Genomic DNA, 14,915 nt, shown 5'->3' on the forward strand with positions numbered 1-14,915 from the left:
ATATATATATTAATCAATTTTATGCAGCCTTCATAAATAAAAGCACTGGTTTCTTTAAAAAAAATTACCACAAACTTTAACAGTAATGTAAATTTAATTATACATTAAACATTTTCAGTAACATTATATTTGAGGTTTTATATGTTAACATTTGCAATAGCCATCACAAAATAATCTAAATAATTTATTAATCTTAGCCTTGTGACAATCTTTTATTTTTATTAAAATACATATTTAAGATTATTTTATATTTTAAAATAATTGTATATTTTGAAATAAGGTCATTAATCAAATTTGTGACATCAAAAAGTGAACTAAAGTTTTGTTGTCGTCACTTGAGAGCTGCGGCCTGTAGAGCAAAAATGCAACCCAGATTATAATATTAATCAAATGAATATTTATTTAGTTTTAGCCTTTTACTCAAATTATGATACTTTATACCCCATTCACCAGTAATTCTATCCATTCATCCACACACATTATAAAATTACATCATGCATCTCAATATTAAAGTTAACACAGAACACATCTGGATTCATGTTTTTATTTTCATTTATATATGCATTTACACGCATATTATAAAGCAAATATACAAATATCAAGCTGTTCTGAACAAGTTAGAAATCAATCGGCCCTAGCCTCTGAAGTAATATTCGTACAGATATGGGCAGGAAGGCTCAAAACATAAGAAAAAAAAACACTAAAGAAATAGAAGGAACAAAAAACAAAAACAAAGCAGCTTGTGGCATTGGATCAGTCCCGAGAGATTCACTGAGCAGCACCAGAACGGCAGCGAGAAAGACGAACAGAAATCAACTCTTGAACTAGACTCGTGCGTTCATGGCACGGCTGTACACGCAGACGGGACTAGGATGAACAGTGCAAACACACGGGTCAGAGCCTCGAGTCCGAGGAGGCGTCCGGAAACTGTGAGTGCGTTGAAGTGTGCAGGGGTCACAGGGGTGACGAGTCGTCGTCGGTGAGCCTGAGTGCTGTCTTTGGTAGGCGGTCGACTGTTTAACACAGGGACGATCGGAAACGATGCCACGCCGCCTAGCTAACATTCAATTCAGCCTCATCCAATACATCTGAATTCATAAGACACAAACCGGAGGAACAAACATAGTTTTTCCGATGATCCAAAAGGCACCATGAGTCAATACAGATTCAAAAAGAAAACATTTAAATCACTTAATCGGTTGAAAATCTAAATGTGATTACCATCATAGCCTTTGCAATGCAAGTAGTTTGATATTTCTTTGTTTGAATCATAAATACAAACCCTTTGCATCCATAACAGTTGTTCTATTGAGTATTATTAGTGGACTTGGCTTTGCAAGGACAACTTCCCCCTCTCTCTCTCTCTCTCTCTCTCTCTTTTTTTAAATTTTTTTACATGCCCGACTTGCTTCCCCCCATAAATGGGTTTGGTCAAGGGTCCCATCCTACCAGCAGGGGGCGCAACACAGCTTCATTCAGCTTCTCACTGGCTTTTCAACTCAGAAGCAGCACCCTGCACAGGGCTTGAACATCTTTTCCCCAAAATGGAAAATAAGCAGTGACACTAGATGAGAGAAATGAAAAAAAAAAAAACCCAAGAAATTAAAAACACAATCAATCATGTACAAGAATCATTGCTGTAACAAGGGAAATCTACTATTGCCTGGTCCCTCATGGGCTCATCTTGTATGAACGTCTCAAAAAGAGCACCAGTCTTTCCCCCCCTCCCCTGACTTCCTTGGTGCCTTTGAATAGATGCAGATTCCTTCAACTAAAGCTATATGCTGGGTAACTGAGAGTATATGTGTGTATATGTGTGATGAAGATGCCTGAATACACGGGTCAATCATGTGGAATCCGTCAAGAACAAGCCATGGTCATATTTCATCCCAAAATCGACAGAGTAAGAAATTATATTTAAAGAAAATGAAGCCAATTTGAAAATCCCGTTCTTATTACTGTAATGGAAAACATGGAATACATTTAAATCACGGTAGTGTTTATTGTACTGCCTTTATGCAGATTTAAATAACTGTTTTGCAGTTAAACAGAAAAATACTGTATTATAGTAATAAGAATAATTGGGAATTACAAAAAAAAAACAACATCAGCAACATTTCAAAAGAGGAAGAACCACAATACAGGAAGAAATGTGCTAGTCCACCCAAAACGTATAATTGCCACCATTTACTCACTCTTCTGTGGTATTCAAAAGATATTTTGAAGAATGAAGGTATTAAGTTTCGGTTCCCCTTATATAGACAACAACAAAAAAATACACTGGTCAATGGGAACCAAAACCTTTTCCATTACCAACATTCTTCAAAATATCTGGTGTTGTGCAGCAAAAAGAAAGTCATGTTGGTTAAGAGCAACATGAGCGTGAGTAAATCAGGACAATTTCAATTTTTAGGCAGACTATGCCTTTAGTTACCATGAAATTGTCATAATACTAACTTGTCCTGAACAGAGGCTTCATTTCATGTATGAAAGGAATGATTTTGATTTTGGGATGAATAATGAGCTGGACACTATTTGCAGATTCATCAAAATTTATGATTTTTTTCACGATTCATCCACGCACTCGTTCCTCACTGGGGAAGTTATTCATCACAGCGACCCTGAACACTGAAATAGAGGCATGTGTGATTGACAGCTACATCACCATCCGAATCTAAGCATCCCTTGCCGCCCTACATTCATCCACTGCTTTTCCGAATCTTATCTGAGCTTTAGTCCAACTCTATGCACAGACTAACAGGCCTTTACGCAACCTGTCAATCAAGCGGTAACCTTTGGTCACAGAGAATTTTGTGAAACCTTGTGGCACATCCTGCCCTTAACTAGTGTAAATAGTGGCATTCCATCTCCAACATTCAAATTATCATCCAACCGGGATGTTAAGCTTTAAAATCTTTAAATTCAGTGTGCAATCCTTGGTAATCAATTGGGTGACAAGGTTAGCGGTAAAAGCATTTGGGTCAACTCAACCAGTCAGGTTATATCTCTGTTTGAATGCAGGTGTTGCGCACAGGACTAGCTGGCTGAGGAAGGTTGTTATTGTGTTCTTTAGGGGAGCTCTGGCCCGCGCCAGTCGCACAGATTAAACTCACATTCTCCTCTGCAATGTAGCACAGGGGACGTTCTGCTGCCCCATCAGGGGTCAGAGGGGCTACTGCAGCTTGTGGTAGGGTCCCAGAGGCAGGACAGTTTTCCAGCCGGTCGTTCTCGACCTCAGGAAGAGGGCTGACCGCTCCACCTGTGTTGGGATGTCGGATGTGAGACTCGTAGCAAGGGAGTCTGCAGGCGTCCAGATCAGAGCAGCTGAACTCTGAGAAGTGGCTGGAGTGCGAGTCAGCCACAGATGGCAGGCTGCCGCTCAGAGAAGGTGAGTCCAACTCGCTTGAATTGGTGCTGCGGCGCTCTAGCAGCTGGGCATCCATGTCTTCCCGCGTCTCGTTGATCTTGGTGTCGCCGCTCTTTTTGCGCAGCTTTCCTTTACTCTTCTTCCCGGATGAAGAGGACGAGGTGGAGGATGGCTCCTTGGCCCAGCGAGAAGTAACGCACTTGCCCTCGTGCGGACAACCAGAGGGGCAAACGCTGACCCCGTGCCCTCCACTGCTGCCGTCGTCCATACTGCTGCTGCCGCTGTGGTGCCTGAGCTTCCCTCGCTTAGATTCCACATCCACCTGCACCTCCATACTGTTCCCATCTCTGCTCCACAACAACAGAAAACTATTAAGTACAGCTCAACTTACTAAAGGCCCTGATGTTACATCATTACACAAACAGATTTGTTGAGCCGTCTCAGTGCTTGTCAGTTATAAAATACAGACCTGTCCAGAGGCAAGTATGCATTGAGAATGGATCCAGCCATTGCTTTGGTACTAGCGTTGTCACTGATTGTCCCCAGACTGACGGTACCAGACTCCCCACTCAGACTGCAACGCTCCTTTTGAACATCAGCTTGAACCTCCAACCTGAAATAAACAAACAGCAATTTAAAGGGTTAGTTCACCCAAAAATGAAAATTCTGTCGTTGATTTCTTATTATAATGTACTATAATGTCCAGACTGGCCGTCATTGACACCAATGTCGTCTCCTCTCTTAAGACCCATAAAAAGCACTAGACTTCATTACAAACCCCATCTCACTACAGTGGCTCTACAATAATTTTATGAAGCGACGAGAATAGTTTGTGCGCAAAAAAAGTGATGGGCTGATTTCAAAACAAAGTTTCAAACCGTTATGAATCAGCGTATTGATTCATGATTTGGATCGCGTGTTAAAATGGCAAAATCATGTGACATTGGCGATCCGAATCCTGAATTGATATGCTGATTCATAACCGTTTAAGGTAACTAACCCTTTAAGGCCCATTCACACCAACCTTAATGTTCAGCATAAATTAGCATTTTTCCATTGGCTTTTGGATTACTGCAGATAATAGGCTCTGTGACCAACTAAACGGTATAATTATTATACATTTTGTTCATCATGATAATCTTCACAAAAAGCCTAAAGCAGTAGTAAACAGCTAAACGTAGGCTATAAACTACATATGTGTCCATCAGTGAGCTTCCGTCTTGTTTAAGATACATTTTCCATGAACATAGTTTGCAAGGGCCTGATTATAAACACAATAAGGCTGTGAAACCAGACAAGCGAGTAGATGAGAATAAGTGTTTAGCATGAAGATGTTTAATGTTCCAGAGAACCTCTGTAGTCCCGTTTAAACAGTTACAGTTAAAGCTTCAAAATGTACTCACATCCTTGCAGGGAGTATGCGTAAATAGTCTTTTGAATTTTAGTTCACTTTGCACTTTGACATGCCCCTTTAAGGTAATTTGTTTCTGTAAAATAAGGCATCGCTGACCTGTTAAAGCAGTTGACCATGGCACTTCCTGACAAGCTGCCAGTGATACTGGCCCCAGCAAGTGCCATAGTGCTTGCGTTCTCACTCAGGTTGTCTCTCATTGCTCCAATACGCTCCATGTGGCTCCCACTGGCACTCAGACTGCCAGTCAGACCGCCTACACTGCCCTCACCGATGCTGGGGTTATGCCTGGTCTCTGCTACTGAAGTGGTGTCTGTTGAGGTACAAGGGGGACATCACAGCTGTTAAGAAAAACTCTGGAGCTATTCTGCTGATTTTATTTGTTCCCATAATGCATGAAACTTTTTTTTGAGAACCTGATTATTTCCGTCATGTGTAAAACAGACAGATTATTAAGATCCAGAACAGAATTTAGCAAACGTTGGGAGGAATAAAGCAAATGCCGGGCTGTACCACTAATCAAATCACGAAATGGACTAGCATCTGAGAATAGTGAAGCGCAATGTCTCTTTGAATGCAGGTCTACTACATACAAACTTAAGCTCATGTTTTTTCAGTGACTGCAGTAGTGAGGACATGAACACAAGCTATATTTCCAGTCACTTTATTTCATGTGATAAAACTATCATCAGAAATGCACAAACTCAGTTCTTCAATACAACTTGCCAAAATAAAAGTGAAACTATGACAAATATATTAATATTATACAATAGAACATACTTAAAGTAATAATAATAGTTTTATGGAATATGAGTCATAAAATGTATGTATGGTTTTAATTTAAAGCATAAAACTTTGTTTGCCAAATATAAAAACTGTTCACATTTCTTTTGAAGCAGTTTTGATTAGCAATTTAATTAATCTTGTGAAAGGTAAAAGTTTTATTCATTATTTGATTGTGGAATGACATCTTGAAAAAGACAGTGTCACACCCATGTTGCTCTTTTTGTGAGGAAACGCTCTTTTAAAGCAGCACTGGGGAACTTGCTCTCGGGGTCCCCCTACAGTTGGGAAAAAATAATGTCCTCAACTACTGTCGTAAGCTTTGTCATCCAACAACAGGGGATGCCATCGCGCGTGCATTTGTTGACATGACAACCCTGATAGCCCTGAACTAGTGATGCGCGGGTTGCCTCATAACCCGCGGACCCCGTATGTCTATTTAATGGTCACGGGTGCGCGTCGGGTTGTAAAAATATATACAGTGGTGCGGGGCGGGCCAAATAATTTCATAAAAGCGGGTTGGTGCAGCACTAACAGTTACCCTGAACACTGCAGGAGGAGTTCACATGCAGGTGTTCTTCTGGCGTCGTGTGTGAAATGTCTTCATCCCAGGTACAGTCAGTGGCATATGTTTCAGCATGTCATATGAATATAATTTCATGGGTTTTATTTTTTTCAAACGGCCAAATAATCGTGATGCTCACGTTTAAAAGCCAGCATCATTATAGTAGTCTATTGGTTACCGTTTTACAGAATCTATATGATACTTCAATTCAATGTTTGAGTGGTAGGTAATCACCATAACAAGCATGACAGCATCGGTCGGGCACGCCTCCTTCAGTTCACGCCAACGAGCAAACGCTGGTCCAGTGTTGATCCTCGTCCTGCCTTTAATCACATCACTTTTTAGTTTCCTCTTATTGCTTTCCTCCAACAAAACCTTTTCTTTCTTATTTGTCTGTGCTGCTTCGGACATGACTATATTATCCGACGAACAAAGTTGGGCTCGCACGTCCAAATTTCAGGAAGTGTGGGTGTTGGTGGAAGTGACGTATATGCCGTAAAGCAGTCGAATTTTGTAGTTCTTTTTGTTCTCGGGTTACTACCCGAAACCCGAAGTTTAAAAAGTACGATTTAAAAAAACAATACAGACCCCATCAAGCTATGGCAGACGTGTCATTCAACCTATTGTAAGTCGATGTATCATCACAAGAGTCTTGAAAATATATTATGAAGGTTGAAAAGTTACCTAGTGCTGATTTAAATGTGCTAAAGTAACCAGGGTTTGATAATAACTTTTATTAAATCATTCAACACAAATTAAAACAGACAACACAGAATTAAAAAAAAATACATGAGAACAATTATCATTTAAATCTTAAATTATTGAACTGTAGAAACTGAACATCCATTTAATTATTAAAATTAAAACGGAAAATTTTAAATGGAAATTTGAGAAACCTGATTCTAGCTTACACCGCACATCAAGACAAAAGCTAATTTTTCCTAGTGTTACCTGAGCATCACTGAAAGTATTTGGTGTTTGAGATTTAAAAAAAACACAACAACTTGATCCTTGAGTATCAGTAGTTGTGTCTGGAAAAGTATAAACTCAAGGTCTCTAGATATGACCCACCTTCAACAATTCTAGTGGGACCCGCTTTACCCGGTAAATCGCACACATTCTTGCACACTCCAGGAGGAGCACTTTAAACTAGAACACAATTCACATATTTGCATTAAGCCTGAGCAAGGAAGAGAGAAAGCGTGAAATGTGAAAGACAAATTCCTGGGGGAGAGACAACCAAGACAGAGACTGTGAATGAGAGAATGACAGATTCTGAAGGCTTTTAACCTATGTTTGGCTTCACAGCACCCCATTACCAAGGAACAGTGAACAAGTGAACAGCCGTGTTTTTGCCTTCAGTGAGGTTCACTCACCAGTCACAGCAGCTCCGGTGCCCACGTTCATGTCGTTCTCATCATCAAACTCGATGCGCACACCTTTTCCATTCCCTGCAGACACGCCACAACCACCGCTGCGGCACAGAGAGATGGGCACCACACCATAGACATATGCCAACATGATGGGCACTCCTATCCCTATGCAGACACAAAAAATGATGGTAAGAATATTACTACACAAGTAGTACAGCCACATTTAAACCAGATAAATTACCAATTAAATTTGCGTTTCATGGAGGAAATACCAGGGCAAGGTAGCAAAAGAAAAGTGTTACGGGCCTCTCAAAGTAACTAAGTGTCTAACTCTAAGTGTTAGTGTTCTCTCCAAAGACAATAACTATAAACGTTGAATAATCTTCTAAATCTATAAGAATAAGGAAGGCCTATATAACAATAACAAAACAGAGGAACAATATAATTGCCAAACATTTCTACACATTTTTTTCCGGCTAATCAACAATCAGAAACTTTACTCATCAAATTCTTGTTCTTGGCTTAAAAAGGCCTTTAGTATTACATTTGTAGTCAATCTTAATTTTAGGCTTTGGCTGTGCAGTGCAAAGGCAGCTATAAACAGTTAAATATAGGCAATTAACACCTCAAAAACACCCAAATATTACAATGACTTCAGTGTTGGTTACATTTTAAATTATGACAAAGGTCAACAGGATATTTTACATTTAAAGTCTTTATGTTAAGAAGGTAGGGCTAAATTCTTTATAGCCATTTAATACTTGGGGTTATGGATTCAGAACAAACAAAGTTCTTTATTTGTAACGGCACAAAAGCAAACTACTGTAATTCAAATCAAAGTGACTAATTAGGCAGAAAGAGAAAAAGAAAAAAGAAGATGAGTCTGCTTACCGACAGTGACAGCGGCAACCACTGGAGACACGATTACTGACAATGTAACCCCGCCGGCTATGACAAGGTTCCTCTTGTGCTTGGAGATGTCCTTTCCCTCATAACGATTATGAATCTGAAGAAGATGGATTCAAAGAATTAGTGAATAAACAAATCTGTCTGTTATCACAATGCTCATGCACATTCAATATTCTCAATTAAATTACACTTTGGTTACTCATAACGCTAGCATAATTTCCAACTTGATGATCTAACAAGAGTCTCTTGAAGAACAAACAAGGTGGATAAGTGTGTGATAAGACATGTAGGTCATCATATTTCACAATGCACAGCTTAGTTAGAATTCAGGTCAGATAAACAGACCCTTATGGAAATCCCATCATAATGAAATTCAGATTGAACAGCACATATCTGAAGAGCTATTAATCATTGTAAAAAGTGACCCAGTTTGCAGTGGGTTCATCTGGTTCAGAGACAGGGCTGCATATTAACTTGAACATGAAACCAAATCCTAAATGTAGTGCACAAATTATACTACATGACTGTTATTTGGCATAAATCTCAAATCTATTAATACAGATGTAAGAACAGCTCTTGCCAAAATGATTTCAACACGCTGGCACTAGTCTAACAGGGTTAATAATAAGCAACAGTGTTTTTCTAGTCAGATAAAATGAAGGCCCTTTATTATCTTGTAGTCATGACAAAGGAATTTGGAGAAACTGGTTCACAAAAGGAGCTGTCATAGGAAATGCAGTCAAATGAAGAAGAAAAAACCGACGTACATTTTCCTCAATTTAACCCATGCCATGTGCCAATTAGTTGACATTCAAAATGAAGGTTGATAATGCAGGAACTGTACTGGTTTACTAAATGATTAATTATATTAGATTGTCCATTATTATCGAAACAGAATAGAATTCATGAAAGGTTTATTGAAAAAATATGCTGGCATTTTACACAGGCAAAGAAATATGATTTTTAAACTCATTTTAAAACTAGATAGTGGACATTTTGAAGGGTCAGATCAGATTTAAAGAAGGTTGCAGATTATACAGAAATAAATTTGATATTACAATAAAGGTGTAACGGCACACAAAACTGACAAGTCGGTACGTACCATGGCGTTACAGTTCGGTAGAGCAGTTTTACAAAATTGCTTTTTATTTATTTTTATTAAACAGTGTTTTGTTTACTGAAACATTTTTCCATCCTTAAATTAATTCAATTATAACCGTTTTTTAAAGATAATGCTGTAAACTATATAGGGAGCCCTTAATTACACATTACTACGATATTAAAGGTTAACAACAGAGCCCAAACTATTAGCCTAAATTCAGTTGCTATTTATATTTAGATGTAATAATCAACACTCAAATAACATTGTATGCAAACATTTAAACTTAACAAAAGGCATTAACTTCTAAATCTAATTATAAAATTCATGTTTTTTTTCCAAATTCGTTGTTGAAATATAATCATTTATATACAGTGTCTGTCCTTTTCATGACGTGTATTTAAACATGAACATAAAAAGAATCAAGACATACTAACAGTTTAAAGGGTTACTTCAGCGATTAGCATATGGCTTTGTATCAGTAGAAACCCTGGAGTATATTCAAATGATTGTGCTTTCCCCCCTCATATCCCCCTGAGACAAGAGATTTATGCATTTTATTTCTGGAAAAATTCCTCCTATGACGCAAATTGACGATATTTAGGAGAAATGTTTGGCCAAAGGCTAAAGACTACAGCCAGCAGAGGGAGCCATTTCCACATGTTTTGAACCCGCGCATGGGGGATGGAGATCACACTCAGAGCTCAGATGGCAGCTACAGGCACTCATTTAAACGGAGCTATGGTGAGCAATGGAAGTCTTAACTTCTCAAATTAATTTCTATGAAAGTTAAGCTTGCAAAGGCATGAAGTGAAACGCGCCAGACTGAACTCGTGTTGTGAATGTATGCCGCGAGTGTAGCCGCGATTACCTCAGCTCTCATCATGAGAGCTCATCAGCTAATTTGTCTCACTCCTGCAGTTAGTGCTCAGTGCTGTGATACTCATGTGGTGACTCACTCATTATATTGAACAGACACGTTCAGTTTTTAATTGTAGTGTCTTCAACTCAGTCACAGTAATCAAGTTGGTGGCTTTGGGAATGGCACAGGGCAGCGAAGCATTCTGGGTATTGTAGTCTTTCATCCCCATGAGACAAAAATACATTTTCTGACTTTTCTCAGTCTAGAACAATAATTTCACATTTCTACTACATTAAAGGTGCACTATGCAGCTTTTGTCCACTGGAGGGCGCCTATGCAAAACAAATGCGTAGTTTGATGACGCAAAGTGTGAGCGCAGCATCTTGGGACATGCGGTCTTCTCATCACAGCCGGTGGAAAATAGGACTCGGGCAGAAATCACGTTCTCGCGTGCATGCGGTTATTAACGTTACTGTAGTCTAAAGCAGAGCAGGACCGAGTGTTATGGACCTGAGCACAGCCGCTGGAGCGATTGTTAAACAAATACCCGCCTCGCGAATACCGGGACTTTTATTATGACGGGGCGGGACTCATTCGCCGGGCGCCTGCACAGATCCGCTCTTCCGGTTATGATTTTGAGGTAATGTAGCTCTGTTTATCATATTAGATACATTTAAGTGTGTTTAAAACGATGTTATGACTTTACTCCGTGCGTTCACTTGTTCACACTGCTAAGAGTAAAGCGCTCCTGCCAAATAAAAGCCGAAACCGAGGGTAACGCAGATATGACGCAATTGACAGGCGACTCCCTCAAATGAAATGCAAATGAAATATATATATATTCTAATATTTAGCTAATTCAGTTCATCTCTCTAGTGAACTAACAGCTGTGGACACTGACTGTCTGAGGTAAATGTAATGCTACACGACATTGTTTACAAGCTTTTTTTATTGACATCTTTCCACCGTTGAAACACTAACATATGATACGTTTCAGTAAGCTGCAATGTATCCTCAACATGCTTTAAGACATTAATTCACGTTTATTCTTTAGGAAGAAATGATCCCCGTTATTTCAGGCCGCTGCTTGAATTGACACGCCTATATCAGTCACGTTAAAGAGCTTCCAAACGGCATTTATCGTTTGAAATTCATGATAAAATGTGCACCGTACTGGAAGCCCTGTACCGAAACGGTATGAATAAGTGTACTGTTACACCCCTATATCACAACATGGCTTTGCACGATTATCAAACTGCAAAAGGCATGCTTTAATTAAAAGCATCTATACAAAAATAACTCAAAAGCTTATGGTTTAAATTTTAAAAAATAATAATAAAGAAATTAAGATTACTGTATTTTTACAGCAGTTTCATATAATTATGTTATTAAACAGTATTTTTGTATTTTATCAATTTTAATATTTTATCCATGTACACTGGCAATATTTATTACATTATTATGATTAATCTTTTTATTTTAAAAAAGTCCTCTCGAGATTAGTACCCTGCAGGATTGTCATGATGGAGTAAACTGAGAGAATTTTCAGTTCTCAGTCCTCTTATTCCACAATGACAGCTACTCTGTTGTTGTAGAGGAAAGATTCTTGGCACCATGCTGACACTTATTACTATGGCAACCAATGTAGATTCACCAAATATGACTAGACTGTCTGGAGGTTTGAAAAACAAATCGGAATTGGGTACAGCTGAATTAAACCTCACTTTTCATTCTCAACATTCAAAGAGTATTTGGATTAGCCACCCACCTTTCTACCCACATACACGGGTATCCCAATAATCATAGCTGGTATGGCAATGCCAGCAATCAGTGCAATGCCAACCGGAGCGCCCACAAGTGTCCCCAACTGCCACAGGATTTTCTTCTTCCTGCTCCAGGGCTTCTTACCCCAGAACGTGCATCCTGAAGGACTGTGTCAGAAAGAGAGAAATTAAACCTAGAAATGTAACCTTAGTAGGGATGGGCATTTTTGTTTAATTTTCATTTCGATCATCGATAGGTCTCAAAAACGAGTAATCAATTAACCGTGGGCGGGGCTGGTGTGGGGGGCGAGGTGGGGTGTCTCCGTCATGGAGATACGAAACAATTTTAAGACTGTTATGAAAATTTATGCAGACAAAAACATGATGTTTATGCAAATATGAACATATGACTATAAAAAAAAACAGCTAGATTATGATGCATAAATGTCTTTGAAAAAACCCCCCGAAATAACAGTCTCAAATAACCCAGTCAATGATATCGGGCATTGTATTTCAGCTGAAACTGTGAATACACCACCCCGCAGAGCTTTGCTAGAGAATTAATAAACTCAGTCAAAAGCATCCTATATGAGCAATCAGATATATGCCTACTGCAATTTACATTTGCCCAAAAGGACGCAAATGTGCACGTGAACTTGCCCATGCTTGTGTTTTACAGGCTTGATAACGATGATAATAATCAGACTGCTTGACAGCTTGACGGTGTATTTCGGCTGCAGTCACTCACGCCGCTGTTGCTATAGTCACCTACTTATTATAGGCTTCTCAAAAGCCATCTGTTATATTCGTGTTGCGCATTATAACCTATCACACGTTTCTATTGAGTTTATGAATGCAATGTCTAATAATCAGATGTGTTCAGATTAGCCGGAGTATTGTTCAGAGTGCGCTCTCACTCAATGAAATCTGCACTCAAAGAGATGAACGTCCGATGTACGCAGGAGATTCATTCAGCATACAGTGGTTGAATATTTTAGTTTTAGCCTATTTCAGCAGCAAATATTGCTTGAACATATTTATAGAGATAATATTAGAGATTATATTTACACCAAATTATTTATGCATTATGTGGTGCTATTGTCGACAGGCAATATAAGGAAGGAAATCCAACGGAATAGAATCGCGCTTTTAAAAAGTGTATAGAGCTGCTTGATTTATTTGTTGTTTGTTTATTTTCAAATATAAAACTTGTTGAAATGTTTTCAGTGTGTGCAGTGGTTCTTTTTTAACACTCTCTCATTTGAACAAAACCGTGACAATATTGTCACTAAAACTGTGATGTGAAATTTCCATACCGTTTGAACCCTATTTACAACACTATAATCATGTTCTTATTATAATTCTTTGTAGCCTACATGACAGATTGGCGCTCTAAAATGTTATTTTTCATGATCAAAGTGAGCACAGCATCACTGTGCATTTTTGAATCCATGAGAAACAACTTTAAAACAGATCGACTGTTAAAAAATTAGTAACTGCTGCATTATTAATATCATCAATGATTTTGAAAAAGAAATAAAAGCCTATCTAAAAATAATATGACTGTCTCAAATAACCCAGAGTCGATAATGTCGGGCTGTTTGCATTTGAGCTGAAGCTGAAGAGAATGAACACCAGCCGATATAACGGCAGCGCTTTGCTAGCTGGTTATTAAACTCAACCAAACGGCGTCCTATATGAGATTAATCGGATATAGACAACATATAATCAAGTATTAAACAAGTAATCTAACAACTTGCATCAGTGGAAAAGGACGCGGATGCACACATGAACTTGATCGCGCTCTGACTCTCGTGGATTTCCTTGTGTCAACAACAGCGCACGCTGATACAAGGGGAACTAAAGTACGGAGAATACAACATTCTATTACAATCATGTTCTCATTATAATGCTGTGTATGACAGATTGGCACCGCACATCTTGCACTATTTCATGATCATTCACACTGTGCACCTCAGTTTCACTTTTTTTCGTGGTCTGGAAGGCGTGCTGTCTAATGCTAACCATTTAGACCTCAGTTACAGTACAAAATGCCGCAATAACCAATCCGAGAAATATACAAATATATCTTTTATAGTCAGGGCGATCATCGTTTTCATGATCAATCGTCGCGGTCACGTTTGAGTACTCGACCACTGTTGCCCATCCCTAAACCTTAGCAACAAAAAAAAAACGTCAACCTTCACCCATTCTCCAACTGTGATACATCTCAATAATGCAGATATAGTCTGATTCATGTCATTTGGCCGTATATAGTGAACACTACAGTGGTCTTTAGTACACTGACCTTAAGTAGTGCAGGTCAGAGATCTCCTTCATACACAGCCAGCAGAACTCACAGCCACAAACAGCGCAGGTCATGTGATTACAGCTCCCATCATTCATCTTAATGATGTAGGCCGCACAGCGGGGACATGGCTTTATGTCATCGGCTTTAGAGAGACAGACACAGCGGTTAAAACCACTCCTTGTTGACATGTATGACATTCCAGACGTTTTCACACCAAGTTTGGCATCATCATTTAGCACAAACCACAGTATGTGATTTTAGAAGAGAAAGATGACATACTCATCCAAATAAGCATTTGATTAGTTTAAACTGATTGATTTTAAAGCAGTTACTCAACCTTTGTGAATCAGACTTTGGTGAGGCCCACATCTGACATAACAGATATTACACCAATAAAAGAGACCAAACATTGATGTCAAGTGGACATGGGTCTGCACCCAAAACCGTAATGTGAAAACGCACCTAGGTGTGT

At 38.9% G+C, this 14,915-nt stretch overlaps 1 protein-coding gene across 2 annotated transcripts in view; it reads right to left on the reverse strand.

The window, feature by feature from the left end:
* Positions 1–530: 530 nt before the first annotated feature.
* rnf19a (ring finger protein 19A, RBR E3 ubiquitin protein ligase) overlaps positions 531–14,915 on the reverse strand; it is a 62,786-nt gene continuing 48,401 nt past the window's right edge. The window contains exons 4-11 of one of the 2 annotated variants that reach the window (XM_067424871.1): positions 14,441–14,585; positions 12,138–12,300; positions 8,391–8,505; positions 7,503–7,664; positions 4,878–5,091; positions 3,837–3,980; positions 3,114–3,714; positions 531–1,564 (exon numbers count right to left, since the gene is read on the reverse strand). In XM_067424871.1, coding sequence (XP_067280972.1) covers positions 1,484–1,564; positions 3,114–3,714; positions 3,837–3,980; positions 4,878–5,091; positions 7,503–7,664; positions 8,391–8,505; positions 12,138–12,300; positions 14,441–14,585 — 1,625 coding nt within the window. In that variant the 3' untranslated portion in view covers positions 531–1,483. Of the gene's footprint in view, positions 3,715–3,836; positions 3,981–4,877; positions 5,092–7,502; positions 7,665–8,390; positions 8,506–12,137; positions 12,301–14,440; positions 14,586–14,915 lie in introns of both variants that reach the window. The other variant, XM_067424870.1, reaches the window with a different exon arrangement.

Source organism: Pseudorasbora parva, chromosome 19 (genome assembly GCF_024679245.1).
Source record: "Pseudorasbora parva isolate DD20220531a chromosome 19, ASM2467924v1, whole genome shotgun sequence".
Classification (NCBI taxonomy): domain Eukaryota; kingdom Metazoa; phylum Chordata; class Actinopteri; order Cypriniformes; family Gobionidae; genus Pseudorasbora; species Pseudorasbora parva.